This window comes from Phalacrocorax carbo, chromosome 2 (genome assembly GCF_963921805.1).
Source record: "Phalacrocorax carbo chromosome 2, bPhaCar2.1, whole genome shotgun sequence".
Lineage (NCBI taxonomy): Eukaryota > Metazoa > Chordata > Aves > Suliformes > Phalacrocoracidae > Phalacrocorax > Phalacrocorax carbo.
Window position 1 is genome coordinate 14,936,220 of NC_087514.1, and position 20,352 is coordinate 14,956,571.

The 20,352-nt window shown below is 42.0% G+C and overlaps 1 protein-coding gene across 4 annotated transcripts in view; it reads right to left on the minus strand.

Moving 5' to 3' along the window:
* The window catches only part of DEPTOR (DEP domain containing MTOR interacting protein), a 74,774-nt gene that overhangs the window by 21,315 nt on the left and 33,107 nt on the right, over positions 1-20,352 (minus strand). For all 4 annotated transcript variants that reach the window (XM_064442177.1, XM_064442175.1, XM_064442178.1 and 1 more), the window contains 4 exons: positions 18,345-18,523; positions 4,200-4,385; positions 3,390-3,524; positions 235-305 (listed from right to left, as the gene is read on the minus strand). In XM_064442177.1, coding sequence (XP_064298247.1) covers positions 235-305; positions 3,390-3,524; positions 4,200-4,385; positions 18,345-18,523 — 571 coding nt within the window. The remainder of the gene's footprint in view (positions 1-234; positions 306-3,389; positions 3,525-4,199; positions 4,386-18,344; positions 18,524-20,352) is intronic.

A 20,352-nucleotide genomic window follows, 5' to 3' on the forward strand; every position in this document is an offset into this window, starting at 1 on the left:
TGTTACTGGCTTCATGTAATTTTACACTCCATTTAAGTCAGCAGTACTACATTGGCATAAAGACAGGATAAAAAAGTGCAGAATCAGAGACCTGAAATGTGTGGAAGTACAGATAATGGAGTATGGGATTTTAAAGTACAAACCTGAGCAAATGCAGATAAGCTCTAATTATCCCATCAGAAAACGTCTGTTTGGATAACATGCAAAAAGTAAAGAAAAGTACTGGAGACGTACCGTAAAAGTTTTTCTTACGTATGGGGCTCCAGGCATCAAGAGCTCATCAGCAGTCACATGCCTCTTTAATACTGTGGAGGTACATAAATGGATATTCAATATAAGCATTCCTCTAGAGTTTTTCCTAATAAGATACAGTGCTGCGATACAACACCTTTTTGGTCCCATTTCCCATACACTCAGTTCTTGCAGGTTTGCTTGACAGTAGTAAAAGAGCCAAGGAAAAGACTGAAAACTCTGAGTACAAATGATGAGATCTTTGGAAAATCAGGGTGTTTAGCCAACAGACTTCGCCTGCAATCAAGAGCCACTAAACACTATTACAAATACCAAAAGTGGCTGTTCCCGTGTCCAGTGTTGAAACAAGCGACATGTTTCCTGGCATGGAGCAGCTTTTCTTCCCTGCTCGCTCTGCGCATGTTGGGTGCCCTCTGCTATTTCCTCTGAGTTGGGTTTGAATCACGGAATTAAGTAGTAAGAAAATTCTGCTTGAGTCAGGAATTATCCCAACAAAGAGATTTCTGCAACTGTAGGCACAGACGTCTAACCCCATCTTATCCAGGGACAGTCTAGGTAATCTATAGCTGGATGGGATTTTACATGAAAGGAAATACCAGTGAGTTTCTGCAAGTGATTCCCCATTGCCTCACTATGTAATGGGGTAATTTTCCCCTGGACAAAGTAAATGTAAATGCCAAAACAAGTTGATACCATTCTGCATACCAGTTTTTATCTGTCTATAAATGCTTCACAAGATGAAGGACAATGGGAAGATACATGTTGTTCACCATATTTGTCTGCTTCACCTCCAACATTACAGCTACTTTTCTTTCAGTGATAAATAATTTTGATGATGTCTCCCTTTTCAGTCACAGGTGGAAGATAAAACTTCCCACAGATGGTATTCGAAGACATTCATGAGTTTCTTAATGACATTCATGGGAGCAGGGAGAATTCTAGCATAGAAACCAATATGTATTTTTTGTCTTTCCCATGGATTTTGACAAACTGTCATTTAGTCAGGTTTACACTTCGTAGAGCATGCCTGGTCAACGTAACAAAACCTGAATGATTATGATCATTGGACAAGTCAGAATCAGGTAAATCATCCACGCAGGATTCCCTTGTGCGCCTCCCTTCATTATACCTCCAGAAATTTTTTTTTGTTTGATGATTGTTTTTCTACATGACTGCTCAGGCCATGGCCTGGGTTTTTTTGTTTGCCTGCAAGAGAACTCATCTGACAATATACATCTGCCTTGTGTTTATTAGCATGCAGTTCAGCAACATGCTCTAGTTCTGAATAGCAAGAAACTATTTGTGAAAAAAATCACTTTATAGTCCAGCAAAGGATTAAGAATTCCTCCATAACACTTACATCTGACAACCTTATGTTAACCTCTGCGAAGTGACATGTGGATCTGTATTTGTGCTATGGGAGAAACTACCCTATGTTGCCCGTAATTGTATAATTCTTAAAAATAAGTCTGTTTATAAGACCATTGATGTCTTCTTTCAAATATGAGTCTGTTAAAGCTATTCAGAGTTTGAAAACTAGTCCTAAGGGAGAACGTCTTTTAAAAAATTAAGAATTTATGCAAGGGCAGCATCAGCCTATCCTTTCTCTTCCAGTGCTGTGTAATCAGCTGCATTAAAATAAACTTGTTCTCACTGCTCTTGGGTTGACACTCCTTATATAATCAGAACCATAAATGAATGGAATAGTTGGCATACTTCAGATAACACATTTATGGACAGTGCACGAATGCTGCTTTATCTGTCTCAGAAATTTTTCCAGGATGTAATTAGTGATGTACTGGACCCAAAGAACTCACCATACAAAATCTATCAGAGCGTTTCTGGGAAGTATAGTTGAGAAATATTCTGCCAAAACATGATAATGTGGCACTCTTCATATAGGGGCAAACATATCGGAAGGTGGTGCTGAACACCCAACAGCAGCACACTCCGAGGATGCAACGGCCACCAGCACTGAGAGCGTTCCCCCAAGCCGGACAGCAGGTCTGGTGTAGGGGGCGATGCCTCCTGCGATCACACTAAGTCCTTCAAACTATTTTAATTTAGAACTTCATACTGAATTCCCAGCAGAGCCTAAGGAGAGGGAAGGAAATGTGCTAAAAGGAGAATGAAATAAATTGTCCCCGTAACTATGCCTTTCTTTCTCATGGACACTCTGCGCAGCAGGAATGAAACGCACTTTAGCTCACTCATCTCCAGAGTAAATTGTCAATGTTTTGAACAGAATTCACACAGTGCTTGAGGCGCTCTAGTAATCACTTCAAATGACAGCATCCTTTTGAAAGCAAAGCTTACACATAGCCACTGAAGCCTTCCCCCGTTGCACAACACTCCCCACGCTGTCGACAGAGACCCGGTAAATTTGAAATAATGAGCACAAAGGGCAGCAGGGACTCCGCTTTGAAATTCAGGGCTGTTTCTGAGGAAAATGGAGACGCTGAAACAATGTCTATCCTGTTCTCTTTTCCCCTTCCCAGATGTACAGTAAGAAACAGTTTTAAGTGAACTGAGGAAGAATGGGTGTGTTTAACCTTCCGGCGTGGGATAGGAAATCCTTTCAAAAGGAAAATAAGCTTCAACACTACTTTTACCTTCCTAAACAGACCGGTGTAAGACCCAAACAAATGAAAATGTTGAAATGGTCCCTGACAGGCTGGAACAATGCTGCCTCTTTTTTTTAGAGGCTGCTGTTTTCTGAGTTGTATTATTTCATAGCAACTCAAGCGGCCACTGCATAGTTAAACTCTCCTCTGACTTGCACCGAAGGAATGTCTCTAGGAGGAGATTTGAATCAGCTCAGAGCTTGGCAATGAAGAGGCAAATCTGGGTCTCTGACTGCATGTCCTCCTAAGAGATAAAGTGCAGCTCAAACCACAATTATGGGCTTGATGCAGAGATTATTGGAGGCAGACGTCTGGCTTGTGTTCAGCAGGACTTCAGGCTAAAGGATGATAATAGTCCCCTCTGGCCTACAAAACTTGCGATGCTGTAAATTTTTAATGTACCCTTGAAAAGACAAACTTAGACACAATGCTAGGCATTGTTCATGTGGCTTTCTCCCCAGACAGATGTCTGCACCCTGGCTCCTGTGCAGTGTAAGTGGTGCTGGTGCTCACCAGATTTGGGGTTGCAGAGGACGGGGGGACTGCTGCTGAGCGTTGGGCTACTGCTGAAATACCCGCTGCTGCCACAGCTACTCATGCTGCTCCTCCGTACTGCTGACACGATCTTTATCTCCTTGGTGGGACTCACTACAAACAGAGAGAAAATACAGAGAGAAAGAGAGCCGGTACCAATTATTAAACCCATTTCCCTGGTTTCCTTAAAACAACAGAATAAGCCATGCTTTCGCTGACAACACTGGGAAGCAGTTAGTGTGTTTTACATAGAAGAGTCACCACATGAGTATGACATACTCAGGTATATACATGAGTATGATATACTCACGTATACTGCAGCTAGGACGATGGCTGAACTGCTGCCATTGCAGTGTCTTCTAGGAGGCATTTCAGTATAGGGAAATAATTTCTTCCATTTTTCCTTCTACTTCCCATTTATTCTTTCAGTTCTTGCTAGATATCTCTGTACAACAAATACTGCAGGACCCCATACCCTCACTTCTACTCTTCTCAAAAACTCCACATAGAATACAGAACTCATTACTTTGGGCTTGGAGGGATTTTAACCAGTTCTATTTTTTCATGGACACTGATTTTTGATCAGCATCTGCCATGCTATTGATGAGGTGCAAAACCACCCCAGGGAGCTACAGATTTGGTAAATCAAGTGAATGGACAATTCCTATGAGCAGGAATACATGATACCCTGTCCTGCTTTTTTCAGATAAACACTGGCCTTGGCCAAAAAAGGATCGCTGAACATGCCATGTATTCGCCCTACAGTCAGCAGTATAGTTGATGAGTCACCTGAGAGAAAACTGGTGTGTTTTCTGTTGTCATGGTTCTGCTTGCGCAGGCAAAATGGGCTGTCATGGCTTTCTGGCATCAAGCGAGATTTCTCAGCGAGAAGCTCCATTAATCGCCGCCGCCGGCGGAAATTCATTCTACACTGGTAGAGCAAGTTGCTGTCCATAAAATGGTGCTTGTTGGACACTGGAAAAAGAAACGGATAGAAAGTCTACATCTGGTAGGACTGAAATCAGAGGATACCTATCTGCAATGTGTGCACTACACACCTTGGTGTAAGGAAGCAACACACGGAGCTCTCCCCTCTGGAGACTCAGAAAAGGAAGAAGGTGGTCAGCTTCTCACACATAGCTTCAATATACACACTTTTATAGTGCCGATAAAGAAGTAGGAACTTTAGTGGTCATTGCTGAGAGAAAACTTTTACAGTACCTTGATTAAAGGCAAGCACTTCTTATTGTCAAGTGGAAATGGAAGTACTTCATCTTTCCGTTACAGGTTGCAAAATGATCCATCTCCACGCATGCTCCCTCTGTATGCTGTTTGGTGCTGATGGTCACTATAGACCAGACTCAGCTCTTTATGGTGAGTTTTTTGTAAATTAAACAGCCTAGGGCAGCCCCTGGGAGCTCTGACCGACTACCTCATTTGGAGCTACAGGGCAGCAGAGAATTGAGAGCTGTGTATTTCCTCTGTCTTGATCACCACAGACACCGTGTCCCAGACACTTCCTCCAGGCCACTTCCTCCCCTTTGCACGGATATGCAAGGTTTGGGAACAGGCATCTGGCCAGAAACCATTTCTTACATAATGAACAGAAGTCTTAATTACAACTTGTTTTGACAATGAGAGCAAATCCCAGGTTGCTGGTGTCAGAGCAAGAGCGCCAAGACTACCAGCAGACTGCAGCATCACTGCCAATGGTGCTGCATCTCAATAGCGATAAAAACGCAGCAGTTGCATGGAGATCTGTGCCAGGTCCTGAAAGTGCTCTGATTCCTTCAGGGCTTGATTGCAGAAGAGCCCTCCGGACTACTCCCTGCATTAGTACTGCAGCATCTTAAACAGCTGCAGTGGATGTTTTGGCTGCATTTTCTCCATCTTCACCTAGCTCCTGTGATCACATTCCACAGGAATGAATCCCCACAGTTGACCTTTTCCACGAAGGATCCAGATTCTGGATTTACCGAGTTTATAAATTGCATTTCTTCCAACATTCAATCATAAGAACTGGTGGGTTATACCTATTTATATGTAAAGTGTAAACAACAACATAGATAGGCACTCAGACATCAGTGAAGTCTTGCACTTCATTTGGAGTCAACCTCCTATCACAGACACTGAACTTTTGCCTTGCTTTTGGCTCTGCCTGGCATGTGGGGTCCAAAGGCAGCAGAGCCCAAGATGCAACACCAGATCCAGAGCCTGGAGCCATGCTGGCCCCATCTCCCTTCATCCTCATTCCCAACACACTCTTTCTTGCTCTCATCCCTTCTGAACACCTCCGTGTGTCTCAGATTGCTCTCCATGAGCCCCGCAGAATTACGTCACATATATGATAGCCTTGCAAAAAAGGCTGTATTTAGACATAAACTTTCAGTATGTCATTAGGTGGTGGAGTCACCATCCCTGGAGGTATTTAAAAAAGACGTGTAGACGTGGCATTTCAGGGCATAGTTTAGGAGACATGGTGGTGTTGGGCTGACAGTTGGACTTGATGATCCAACCAAGGTCTTTTCCAACCTTAATGATTCTATGATTCTAGGATTCTATGATTCTATTTGATGCTTGTGAGCTGAAGGAATAGCCTCAAAGAGGAAAAGAAAAAAGCCCAGTCACCTTCTCCAGCAGCTGGTGCTCTCAGAGAGAATATTCACGCCAGGGATATCAAGTCATCCAAACTATAAAGAAGATGCCAGTCCTAGCCACAGTGCTTATGGCATAGCCCTCCATACAGACACAGAAACTGCTTTTTGGTCAGACCATATGTCCACCTTGCAAAGAAGCACGTCTCTTGCCTGCCTGGGCCACTGTCAGGGAGGGGACACTGCCTGTACAAATGGACTTTTGCCTTTGGATCACAAGGAATGATCAGGACACCAGAGTCTTTGGAACTGCACATGCTTGCGGCCAAGTTGCCACACAGACTGTCTGCCCCAGAGCCCCGCAGCGTGGCATAGGTTGTAGGGCACTTCTCAGAGTTTTGAAAAAAGGTAGAGTTTTGAAACTACCTTTTTCATGAATAAAGCAGAAAGGTCATGCCAGTCGGCCAAACTGCAATGTTTCAAGTACCATCTACGCAAAAGACCCGTGTTAACTAGATTGCCAGGTTCTGTTGAGGAGCTTTGGAAGAGCCAGTGCCACTTGGCTTTTCTCTGCTTCATTTTGGTGCTGAACCTGTTGTTTCCTCAGATCAGCTGTATGCATCCTCCAGGAGCAAAATGGCTTTGCTAAGCCAAATTTAGCACTGCAAGCAATTCATTACTGTGTTCTGACAGGTTAATTATTGCAGGCACACACTGCTGCTCTGCTCATCATTTTGGGCCCATGTACTATAAAATATTATTAAACAACACTTACTAACAATCACTATTTTTGAAGAACGGAAATAGAGAAGGAGAGATTTGGAGACTTGCCTACATCCACAAAAGGATTTGCTATCAGAGGAAGACTTAATACGTAGGTGTTCACAGCTACCAGTCTCATTTTCAGACCACTGACACAGTAAGTAAGAGTAGCAATACCTAGCAATATCCTACCACCTTATTCAAATAACTTGATGCAAATACAAAAAACTTCCTTTTCTTTTTTTATGACATCTTAAAGAGTTCCCTGAAACCTAAAAAGACAAGCTCTACTTATGCAGCACACTACTGGGATTCATAATGTTAAGTGAAAGAGGGCCCCACAAATACTCACTTGGAAGTAGAATTACTGTTGCCAAACATTTGCCGTACAAGAAATATCAGTATCGTTGCTGATTCAAGTTAAACATTATGGCACTACAGTTAAGTAAAACTATCCTGTTTTGTTTGTGTCATTAACTGAAGTGCTCTGCCAGTCTTCAGAAATTATGATAATCAGAGATCAACACACACTCGTGTTGCAGATATTGTAAAGCACTCTGAAATTCTAGAATAATCATTGGCCACGAAACTACATAATATAAACTTTTTTATGCTAAGATACTGAACATTTTTTAAAATAACAATACTTGTTCTGACTGAAATATTGTAACACTATATACTTAAAATAGTGAGGCTTAGGTCTTACACTGAAGTAATTAATCCTTGCTCTAACTGTTTTAGTCCACAGAATTTTCATGCAATAAACAAATACAAGTGGAAAAGGTAAGACCAATGACTATACATTGTACAATATTTGTATACGATTTACACAACAAAGTGTTTGTAGCCAGAATGCTTATGACAAGTAGCATTACTACAGCATCTGGAGCGCTCATTGATTTTCATAGTTTAATTCTTCGCTTCTACTGATAGTTCACATTTCATGCAAGAGTGTTAGAATAACAGCATGCACCCTCAGTTTGAGCAAATAACGTATTTGTAGCACTATGTAACTTTTTGCATATTCCTTGACTAAAAGGTAATATTTATGCACATTTAAGGAGAAGCTCAAAAAATAGACTGGAGTAGTTAGCTCAGACTGCCTCCTTGTACATGCATCAACGAATAAAATATCTCACCAAAAGTACTGGTGTGCCCCATGGGGCTTTTCTTTTTTTTTTTTAATTTTTTTTCCTTTGAATCATCAACTTTCTGACACATTCATGATTTGGGATGAAATGTCTGTGCCAGGACTTTGCCTAAGGGTGAGTGTATCTGGAATGGAGTGGAAAAAAGGGATTTCCACACCACGGCTCAGAAGGAAGAGGCTGAGGAGGGAGAAGCAGACACTGGTGCAGACTGTCTCTGAAGCTCTCCTCAGGTGCAGTGGCTGACTTTCAGCATTAACCAAGGGGAGCTATGCATGCCCCTGTCCTTGATAAATCACAGCTATGTGAATGCCAGATGTAGATCATGCACAGAAGGTTGTTTTTGTTATGCTTGGTACATGCTGGATGAGAAATACCAGCGCAGGCACGGGTGCTCAGCTCAGCTGCTTTAACAGCCTGTGTTTTGCTACAATCAGCAGAGAAAAGTGGGAGTGAGACTTTTCCAAACTGATTGCAGAATGCCAAGAGGACTGCACAGACTTGCTCAGGAGGGATTTCTTTAAAGGTAATTTAGAGGTTGTTACCTTGAGCTAACAGACAGCAGCAAATAAACTTGTGGTGCCCAACAAAGGTCCTGCTCCAGGTATCTCCCTCTTGTGGTAGTTGCTGCTGATAGGGATTGACTTTACTCCTGAATTCATCCACTGCCCTTCATAATGCAGCATATAAAAGCAAAGTGGCACCTATTTCAGCTTGTCTTAAATTGTCAGGCCATGGCTGACGAGGATCAGGACCTGTATTTGTACATGATGAGGGTGATGTAAAGAGCAAGGTGGGGTGACTTCATGGGTTTTTCATTCCAATTTAATTCACCAGTGCTCATGTGGCAACATGTTCATGTTACGATGTGCACCTTTCGAAAGAGAAGGAAACTGTACCAAAGACAGTAAAGAAAACCTGTGGTGACTGGCAACCTCCAAAATCATAAAAGTGCACAAGAGCATTTGTGGTCCTGGAGGGAAAGACACCAACAGGAATTCACAGTCACTGATGTCAAACTTCGGAGGTACAGCTACAACCCACCAGTATAATCTCCCACATGCATAGGCCACAAAACTTCTCCCAGAAACAGAATTTAAAAACTCTCTTTTAATCTTACAAAACTATAGTTTAATCTTACTTTAAAGCAGCCTGTAATGACCACTTCACTCTTCCCCTTATGAGCTGTTCAAGCCTTCAGTTACTTTCCCTGCTGGGCATTAAAGGTTCAACTCAAGGCTGAATTTGTGTAACTTTAGCTGCTAATCCCTGGATTTTGTCACACCTTCATCAGAAGTTAGGTAAGACACAATCAGAAATCTTTGTAAAGAAGGCTGTGAAATGATGAAACCAACTCTCAAACATATCTTTGATCAGGTGAATAAATAACACCCCTTAAATTCTGGCTTTTTTTTAGCCCTCCTCGAGTCTTCTTCAGACTTTCTTTATCCTTCCTAAACCCGGCTATATCAGAACTGCAAGCTCGCAGTTACAACCTCACGCCCCTTCTGCTACTTGCTGTCCTCCTTTTTGTACATCTCAGGCTCACAGTAACAGTTAATACAACTGTACTGCATGAAAAGCATAAGCTGGGAACAATTTGTGCCCTGTACATCCTCCTCTCCCTGCAGAGCGCTGCTTCACACCACCAAGCAGAGCTTGTATTCTCATTTCCTAGATGTACTGCCTTCTAGTTATACCATTAGTTATAAGAAAAAACACCTCTTTTTGGGTAATAACCATTTAATTAGTAGAGTTCTATTATTTGTTTACTGCCTCATCTATTCCTAGAGTTTGCAACTTCATTGGCAAGGATTTTAGGTTATTCCCTATTTACATAACTGTTAAGAAGAGGAAAATCAGACCATTTATTTTGACATTTCTCTGACTGGGGACACCTAATGTTGCACTTCAGTGGTTCTTGTGCCTGGCTGCTTCACAGTTTCTGTCCAGATACATAAAATATAAATTGCAATGTCCATGCAAATCTTTTTTCAGCTTCTGATTCTGATATAAAATCCTGGGATCTACATGGGGTTCAAACAGCCTTTTTCTTTCTTCTCTTGCAAGGAGGCTGATGCACAGCAGAGATAGAAATATTAGCTTTACATTGATTTCATAGAGCTGAGGAAGCTTTAGAAAGTACAAAAGCCTATTTTAATAAATGGTATGACTCATGCTTTAAAAATCAGGCCATTTTCATAACTGGCTTTTCCCCCAAATCCCTCCCACAACTTCAATTCCCCACGACTTGCAGTGCTGATAATGTGTGTACATCTCCACCATGGTGATTAATGCTTTCTACCAGCCAAAAGCTGCAGTTCCCAGTAGGCCACATCCAGCGATGCACGCCAGCTGCTCTGCACATCCCCAGAAACACGACACTGTCACCAAGCGAGCCCGTGGCTGGAGCCTGGGAGCGGCTGCTCCATGTCATGTCGAGGGAGCGGTGGGAAAGAGATCAAAGTTCCCCGAGGAGCCGGATGAGCAGCTTTTCTCAAGAGAGCGGAGGACATGTTGAAGTGTGCACTCGTTCGTTTGTGTGAGTGTGTGCTTGTGCTGGGGTTAAGAGGAAGAGGTTATAAAATCATTAGGAGAGTATATGGAGTTTTCAGCACTGATATTTCAGCCAAAACCAGCACACGTCTTTCCTCACTTAAAGACAAAAGCAGCACTGAACTCTTTCCAGTGGTGCACAACGCATTTCCAAGCTCCATGAGGCAGTGACACCAGTCTATTCGCAAGTACACTTTATCTTTTTACTGAGGTAGTTTCCTCTATTAAACTGATGTTATACCCAGTTTGAAGCTGCAGGAGATCATTCTGGACCTTTGCTATTACTGGCTGCAATGGTCTGCGCCTTAATATAGCAAGTTGTAGATGACTACACCATGGCATGGTCATACTTTGACCTCTGAAGTGGCAGGATATTGCCCCAAAAGAGCTGATGTATGCAGGATGATGAGACACACGCCGGCAGGCTGCAGGGAGTGACAGGGGGCTGCTGGTTTATCTCAAGGAGGGCACAGCCCGAGCTGCTCCCGCCAGCTCCCAAAGTGGGCCCAGGGAAGGGTCTGGCTGCAGCCCCCGTCCTTTTGCTTCCTTGCTCCCCTCTCCTAAGCAGAACCAGTATTTAAAAGGAAAGGAAACAAATCAACAAATAACAGTTACCTAAAAAAATGGCGTGCTCTGTGGATAGCACACAGCTTGCTGAGCCCATCCCCTCTGTGCCTCAGGCCTTTTCCCAGCTCGGTTTCAGTCACTCGCCAGAGAAGCAGTGCGTGTGTCCACTTTGGTTTGCACAGAGCAAGGGTGAGCCTGCGAGCTTGGAAAACACTGACCAGCTGCTGAGACCCGCACAGCATGGCTGCTGGGCTTTCAGCCGGTCCTCGCCCCAGCTCCATGCTGCCCACCTCTGCCGCGCGACCCCGCCACTCCTGCCCCGTTCCTCTCCCACTCCTGCCTTGCACCAGCACACATGCGGCCGGAGGAGAATAACCGACGCTTTATTCTACATTGGACAATGCTTTTCCCACTCCTCTCAAAGCCTTCCTGTTTTTCTAAAGCTAATCTGGCATCTGCAAATGCATTTTAATAATGGCACCTATTCAGATTAGTTTCCTTTTACCCATTGATGAATTCCACCTGCTTGGAGCTCCCTCAAATCAAGGAAAAGAGACTACAGATGTTCAGCGAGCACAGGGCCTTGGGTCTTCGATTCCCTGCACCATATAAACATGACGCTTGCATCTCCACCTTTTATGAACATATATATGCTACCTAGACTGTATATAAGCCCACCTGCAAATGTACTCAACCAGCACGTTAAGCTCTTGGCAGTGCAGCTGTACTAAATAGTACTGTTTTCTCATTTGGATTACATGGAATTTGCTTTGAACGGACAATGGATCTAAGCTTGAACTGCTCTCATTTCCACTGACCCTCTCGTATAAAACTGCAAAGCAGATCCTGGCACTGAAATACAAAATCCAGAGAGCTGTTCCAGCTCATCCTAGCTAAGGGTGAAGCCATTAAGCGTGTCCAGAAAAAAGTAGGTCCTGGACCCGTAAGTAGTTCCAGAAAAAAAGCTGTCGTATAATTAGAGAACCACATCTCCTGAGCTGTTTCAATGAACTGTGGCATACTTGTGTAGTGCAAAAAAAGTCTAGACAGCTTTTATACTGGCTTTAAAGCATCAGGATTACGATAGACAACTGTCAAAAGTTCCTTGGGAACTGAAATACAGAGTATCCTGCTCTTATTAAAGTGGTATGTTCTGCTCAGTGCATTAACATTTTATTTCAGCTGCCTTAAAATAGGTATGCAGATAAGTTTTTCTATATACATTTTGTCTTTCCAGAAGGTTTGCCATCTATTTGCAGTCTATTTTTCAAATACACGCAACTTACTCTAGCATGAAAAGCCAGTGTTGAATCACACGCATTTCAGCAGTCTTTTCAGTTTGTATATGAGGATTTATCGTCTTTAATTTAGCAAGTTTACAGAACATAGCCAACTGCTTTTCTTTGCTTCCAAATAAAGTATGGAAAGTACAGTCTGTGGCAAGGGAAGCAGAAGATGAAAAGGCCCATCTGGGTATCTTTTTTTCTGTTGCAGCTGTTAAAAACTGAAACCCATTCTCTGTCAGAAAAATAGAATTCAGTAGTTAATATGAAAAGAAGTCTTCATATATTATTTACATAATGCATAGAGCGTGTGGCTGTTTCAAAAACCAAACACATTCCTGCTTTAGATAAAGACAACTGCAAGAAGAGCACAATGAGAAGCTGATAGAATAGAAGCTGGAAGATTATATATTTAAATCCGAAGTTCTTATTATCTTACTTTCCTACCAGGGCAATATCATGAAAAATATGCAAAGTGGTCTCCCGATTTAGCATAAGTAGTTGAATTACCGTGATGAGGTTACTGTCCCTATGTATGGGAACTGCCGGGGAAGAACTGCCACACAAATAACTGAGCGCCCCTGCATGGCATCGTCTCAGGGGAAAGTGGGCTTAAAATAAAAACAAAGTTGTGTTGCAGGACTTCAAAGACTAATGGAAGGTTTGTGTTTTAATGAGATAAATCAAGGCACCATGTGTAAAAATGGGATGTTTTGTAATTTTTAGCATGGACTATACACAGTGAATGCTTGGATATATCCAACAGCTGATGTGATTCAGGTGTTAGGTCAACTAGAAAAATTATATTAAAAATCTTTGTGTCAATTTTGGAGGAGAAAAAGTACGACCATTTAAGTAAAAGTTTCATGGGATGGTTCAATGGCACTTAGAAATTGCTACCTGCGGTTGATATTTCCAAGAAAAGGGGGTTCCAAAGAGAAATCTCAAATTGAGGAAGAAGTGTATATTTCACATATATGGCAAGTTTTCACTTACAAAGTAAGAAATGTCAGCTCATCGTAAGCAACTGGACATCTAAAGTAAATGTAACAACACTTACTTTACACTTCACAGAAATTTTAGATGAGAGGGGGAAAGCTTTTCCACAAAAGCAAAAGAAATAATACTTTGTTAGATATTTTATCTACTTCCACAATTATTACAAACTTTCAACTACATCATGTATCTTGATGCATAAAACTAAATGCACCGATCATCTTGTTAAAGGAAATTTTGCTGTATAAAGGTATAGAATCCTTGTGAAGAATAGGAAAAATTAAATAATACGTTGTAAGACTTGTCTGCAGGCAGAGGGGATAGCATATGTTAATATTTACTGTTCTCACTAAGTCACCACAAAATGTTTGTTTTCATCTCTGAAAGTAATTTACACGGTGGAGCTTTGCTGATAAAAGATTAACTCCTGAGAGGTGGTGAGCACCCGCTTCTGTGCTAAGCCAGCAGAACATGTGCGTGCCTTGAATGCACCACGTCTGGCCAAGTGCAATTAACTCAAAACTTTTTAAAGCTGAAAGGTATTCTGAAGGAGGGTGGGGACAGAAGACACTTATGTCCTGCCTAGGACACCTTACCATATATTTACTATCGTTATAAAGTTCTAGCACTGATAAAATTTTCCAGAGAAGATACCTGCTAACCAGTCATCTCCAAAAGAGATTTTTCCACCCCTCACTCATTCAGGAAAACAAAGTCTATGGCCTTTCCAAAACCCATCACGCATGTTCCTTTGCTGGTCTAAGGTTGGGAATCTGCATCCCACCCCACTGGAGCAGAGTGGAGAGCCATGCAAACCGCTTCGTGCTGAACAGTGCTGTGGTCGCTGCCTGGGAGGGTGCTGGAGAGCTGTCAGATCCTGTGCGTCAGGGAGGAGATAAGAGCAAACGCATGCACTCAAAGGTAAGCAGCAGCTTGGAAAAATAGCAACAGCAAAAGAGAGAGAGTGTGACCTGGCGTGGGAAAGCGAGCAGTGCTGCTCAGAGCTGGACTCCTTGCAGGCTCCACCAGGGGAGTGGCACATGCCGTACCGTCTGCGGCGCAGGGCAATCGCTGCGTGTCTACACTCCACAAGATACTGAAAAGTATTTCTAAATGTGCTATGGTTTGGTCACTGCCACAGAGGACATGCAAATATTCATCTTGCAAAGTGCAGGTGCCATCCTAAGAAGGCATAGGTTCCTCTTAACAGTATTAACCAGATTTTAAAATGGAAAGTATTCATCAGTTGAGATTCCATACCTTAAAACTTTCTGCAAGCCAGGCAGATGTTTCTCCAACCCCCTAGCTTCTGTCCTCAGAGGAGGACAGGAGGACTTAGCCTGTCATGTCAGTGGTGCTCTGCTGCTGGGGCTGCAGGAGCAGGGTAAGTGCTGCAGCAAGTGCTGTAACCAAGTATGAACAAAAAAATGATGCCAGAAAGAGTTTTGTGGATACTGTCTTTCCTCCTTGGACATCTCAGTATTGCTGTTTTCCAGACTAAGCAAGGGCTGTGACTGTGTTCATGCTCTCCTCTGCCTGCCCCCCAGCCCATCCTCTCTTTGGTCTGATCTACCCCGGAGCTGGCAGGGAACTTCCTTCTTCTCTTGCTGCACATGAATTTTGACCACAGTAGCTAATCTGTCTCACCATTTCCATATGAAGAAGAACTAAGAAAGATCCAGTCTCCTGGAGGAATGTCTTATCTGTCAACATTACAAAGCTCTACAAACCTCACCATACTAGAAATGGGCTTTTCTACAGATGAGAAATGTGTTCTGCGTGCCTTTTGTTCCTGCCCTTATTGAATGTGCATCACCAGATTTATAATTCTTTGCACAACCTTTATTCCTATATTCTGGCAAAGACCATCCATGTTCGCAAATGCAGACTAACTCCTGGCAATTACACTTCCAACACAAGCTTTCAAGAAATGTACTGTGCATAATAACCTGCTACTTATATTTCTTTTTACTCCCTAGTACTTGGGGGTACCACAGGAAAGGACATCTGGCTCCTATTTGTGAAATTAGTGGTTTGTGGGTTACGATATTTATGTGCCAGTGGGATTTTGGAAGGAAGCAATTCAGCACTTAAGTACGTTTCATCATTTTCAGGTATGTCAGAGGAAATATCTATAGTTATATATGTCCAAAGAGATAAGGAAGATTATTTTTAAACTGAAACATTTGATGTTTTTACAGCATTTATACGATTCCTTTTAAACCGCTGTTTTCCTTTTTAAAATTAGCATCAGTGTTTGTTTCCTGTGTGAAACCTGGTTTGTGTCTGACCAATTAAAGTGAAGATAAATGTGACAGGAAGCTGTTTTGAATACAGTACCTCAGCTGCAGAATAGAGCTTCCCTGAGTAATTGAAATGAAAGTCAGTACCAGTAAAAATAAATCGCACAATTCAGCCGTGGCTGGAAAATTACTACTGAGATTGGCAACCTGATGCAACTATTTCTATTACTTTCTATTGCATTAGGCAAGGTAAAAAATACTCCGTAAGACTAGTAGGGCAAGCTTTATTTTATTCCATATTGTGGATATCAAACAATACTGCTAGAAAAAGATTGCCTTTAGGGCAGGAAAATCTTTTATTCTCTGCTCCCGCACAGTTGAGAGACTTTCTGCTGGTTCTGCCAACAAGGATGCCAATTAGTGTCAAGTAACATTTTGGTACTGCTGATGGGATATGAAACAAAGGCAGCATAGTATGCAGAAATTAATTTAATGGACTAACAGACAGAAAAATACCGCCTTTTTTATTCTTTTTTTTTTTTTTTTTTTGGTAATTGGACCTAGAATTCAGTGAGAAGTGGTGAAAAAAGAGAATACTACTCCTGACGTTTTACAGTTTATATCCCCAGTTCTGTACTGGGAGTTCTCATTTTGATATCCCTTCTTGGAGGAAGCCAGCATTACATAAACCTTCAAAATGCACAGATCGTATCCACTTGCTAAGGTGAATCCCACACCAGCTCTGTATTGATTGTGCTCGTACTTTCATCAGTATTCCTAACACTATCTAGACAAATTGTTTCAGTGAAATCCAGAGGAGAATGAAATCTCCTGTTTAGGAGCGTGCACACAGCATGTTCAGTCATGAAGATAAATCTCAAGGATGTCATTCAGTTTTATTTTACTTGTAGCTTCCCCATCAAGTCAGCGTTAAATCCCCACTGACTTACCTTTGCCCCAATAAAAGCTAAGTGAGGAAGATGATGGTAGCTTAGAGTGAGAAGGCCACATCCTCAGCAAGCAACCAATTCCTAGAATCTCATTTGCAGCCACTTAATGAATTTCAAATCTCTTTCTAACAGGGCACTTTGCATGTGCTCTTGACTGCTAGAAGAGGATGGGCAGGGGATAAATCAGCAAAACTGGCCAGGGCAATCCATAAAGGTGAGCAGGGCCAGCATTGCTCAGGAATACCCCCAGAAACCTGGCTTGATGGGGGCAAAATTATTTCACCACCAAGGTGTGCTGCTGAGCATTTGCCCTAGTTGATGAAACAATGGTTGATCTGCAATAAAAGCCACATCCTGACTTTCTTAGCTCTGCAAAGATTTCAATAGCAAAGTAAATCCAGCTTTGCACCAAATGTCAAATCCTGACTTTATTTCCTCTGCAAAAACGTCAATAGCAGAAGCATAAATCTTGCTTCTGTCTTTTTTTTTTTTTCTTAAAAAGAATGTTTACCTTGTATATAATACACAGAAAATGCTCAGGTAAAAATAGGAATGAAATCATTGCTGCTATAAAGAGGGGTGGCATGCCTTCCCTGTCTGTCACGCTCCAAGCAGTTGGCACCCTATAAATCATAGGAAGCACAGGGGTAATAATAGAACTGGAAGCTGATTACTGTAAACATTCAGAAGTAGCTCCTAGTAATTGGAAGCTAAAGATAATGTGAGCATGATTACAACCACAAAGGAACTGTGCAGGTCACTTATACCCCCGTTTTTCTCTGTTCCTTAAAACTAGGTTTTCTCACAAAGCAACAAGCAACCTAGTCAATCTAGCACCTTGTGTATTAACAACCTGTTAATATTGTGAATTGTTTGTCCTCTGTCAGAATTAGTGTTGATGTGACAACATTCGGACCACCAGGATCTGATTACTTTCCCACTGTGCATTAAGCAACGCAGCTAACAGTTTCTGCCAGCTTGTTCTGTCATCTCCTGGCAGCCCTTCATCACTCCCAGAGGCACTGCAATGCATTTATAGTGGAAAACGCCTGGTCACAGAAGGGCGACTTGCACTGAAAGTAGATGATGACAACATGTGAAATGGGTGTTAGTGCCATGGGTGCTAATTTCTTCACCCATGGGGCAGTACGGAGAGAAAACTCTGTCTTCTCCACCCTTAACAGCGGGAGCTCCTTGGTGAAGGTGCATCTGCCAGACAGATTGTGCTGGACCACGAAGAAATATTTTATTCCTGCCTCAGAGAAGTTACTCCACCAGGACAAATATAAAAACGCTTCAGCCAAAAGCGATAACGTCTTTCTTGCTCAAACATACTCAACAGCTCTGCAACATGTCCAAGAGGGAAAGCTGCTTTTCTGGCATCAGATTGTGCTTTGCTCCTGTCCTCAAGTAGGAAGAAATACAGAACCTGTCATTTTTATTCTACGCAGAGAATTTAGCTTATTTATGGCTCTAATCCCTGCTTGATCCTTACAAAGCTATTTACCTCAATTATACATACCACTGATAGTAACTTCTACAAGTTAATTACCACAAGTGTAGAGGCGCTGATTTTCATCCACATCCTTATGTTGTTGTTATATAATCCCAAACTCTAGCTGTATTCTGCATTTGAGGCAGAATTTTCAGAACCAATACAACGAACTTTTGAAAAGCCACCCTTTTATTAAATAAAGTTGCCTAGACTCCTATCTGAAATTATTTAGAACTTGGACGTGTTATGACCAAGAAGACAAGAGCCCCTCCATGTGATTTAACCTGAAGAAAGCACTACAAAAAGTGTAGCTTTTGCTACCTGGCAGCAAATTTCTCACCGTGCTGTATAATCCCATGCTCCAAAAGTCTGCGGCCAAGCTGCTCTGCTTCAGTCCGTGTCATGGCCTCTCCTTCCTGGATCAGCCAGTCAATGAACTCCGATGCCACGAAGGTCCGTTCGTACTTGACTCCTTCCTCTTCCCTGGCTTGCAGAAGAGTATTTTCAGAACTCATCAGCCTGATATGGTGGGAAAAAAATTGGTAGGGAAAATGGTTCTTCAGAAAAGCAACTCCAGATCTATTCTGGCAAATCTCACTGATACAAAGCAAACATATGTGAACTTTTCACTGACTTCCTAAATCTTTCCTCAAGCTATCAGTCTAAACTTAGGATGTGAATTATAACTGTTTAGTCAAGAAATTTAGGCTTTATATCCCTGTGCGAAGTTAATGTTTTCTTGGTTTTTCCCTAAAAGAAAACAAGGTTTTTTCACTTTCACATTTCCCCTATTTATTTCTTTAGCTTCTCTAAAGTTATTGTATAATCAATTTTGAAACAAAATTAGCCTGAAAGCACCAGATTGTGAGTAATGTGTTCAAAAATTCCTAATAATTTTTTATAGTTCACAGGACTATGCCCCGAAGTCATTTAGATAGTTTTGAAAATTCTCCCCATAAGCTCTAAAACAGCTGCAGAAAAATTCAAGAGGAAGAAAAAAAGGCAGTTCAGTGGTTTGAGTGGTTGATAAATATTTAGTGTCCAACACTTAGCGATGCAGCTGCAATCAGTGAGCTACACACCTGAACATGTTTTAACATCTGAGCCTCAGAGTCTCTGTGCCTCCACTGGCTCTGTGTAACACCTGAGGTGGCTCTAAATCTCCCTGCAATTGGCATGTACCTAGCTTAAAGGTACTAAAAAGCTCTTCTCTATTCAAGTAACCTATACAAACGACACAGTATTCAAAAAAGAAAAAAAGACCAAAAAAAAAGCCTCAGGATTTTGTTAATGCAAAAGAAAGGTTGACAGTTTGAAAGAGAAGACAGTTTGAAAGAAGGAATGAGAATCGCTCCCTTTTTATGCAGCATCACACTTTTTTGTTTTGCTGGGAGACTGAGCACCGTAGCCTCCTTATTTACTAATTTCATTTTTCTTCATAATTATTTTATGTATTATAGGCTAATAATAGGACTAGTGGTAAGACTTGCAGAATAACAGCTTGAAAAAGGCATGGTTAGTTTTACCATGTGAGACTAAAAAGCCCCTTCCCGTCACCAACTATTTTGAAATTAAGGGCACAACTGAACTCCAACAGGAATGTTCTGGAGGTGTTTAATCTTTGCCCTCCTGATCAAAAATTTGAATTTCATGTAAATCCACACATGGGCCATCTCCTTCTTAAACTGCCAGCACGTCCAGAGCTGATACAGTATAACTTCACCTCCTTTGGGAGGCACCAGAAAAATCCGTGCCCTAAGTGCACAGAGGGAAGTTTCATTTGAAATTACAACGAAAAGGTTTGACAGGATCCAGCCCCTGTTATTTCGCCTGAAAGATTTATTCCCTTGACTTTAACGAGAGCTAACCAGAAGCCTGAATTGACTGGGTCTGACCACCAGGCAGCAGATCATCAAACCAGGCAAAGGCTTCGCAGCCACAGCTGTATGCCAGTGGCAGCTATAATAAACTACTTGTTTAGATGTTGGCGCGTCACTGCCAGCACCTCTGAGATGAGTAAGAACTAAGAAAGTCAAAAGTAGCTGTAGTCAGGGATGAGGCCAAAAGCAGGAGTATGTGCTGCAGAGGACAAGATACTGACTTCAGAACTCTTGCAAAGACTTTATGTTTTTTCAAATTTTGATTTACAAGCATCTGCATGCAAGGCAACATTTTGTCCCACACTAACTGCATCCAACACAGACAGAGCTCCAAGGGACCATCTTTAAATGTGCCTCGTTCACCAGGCTTTTTCCCCCCAGAAAAAAAAAAAAAAAACCAAGCCCAAAGCTCATGCCTTTTCGTACCATCTGCTGCATGGTTACCCTGAACTGGTTACCCGGGCTCTG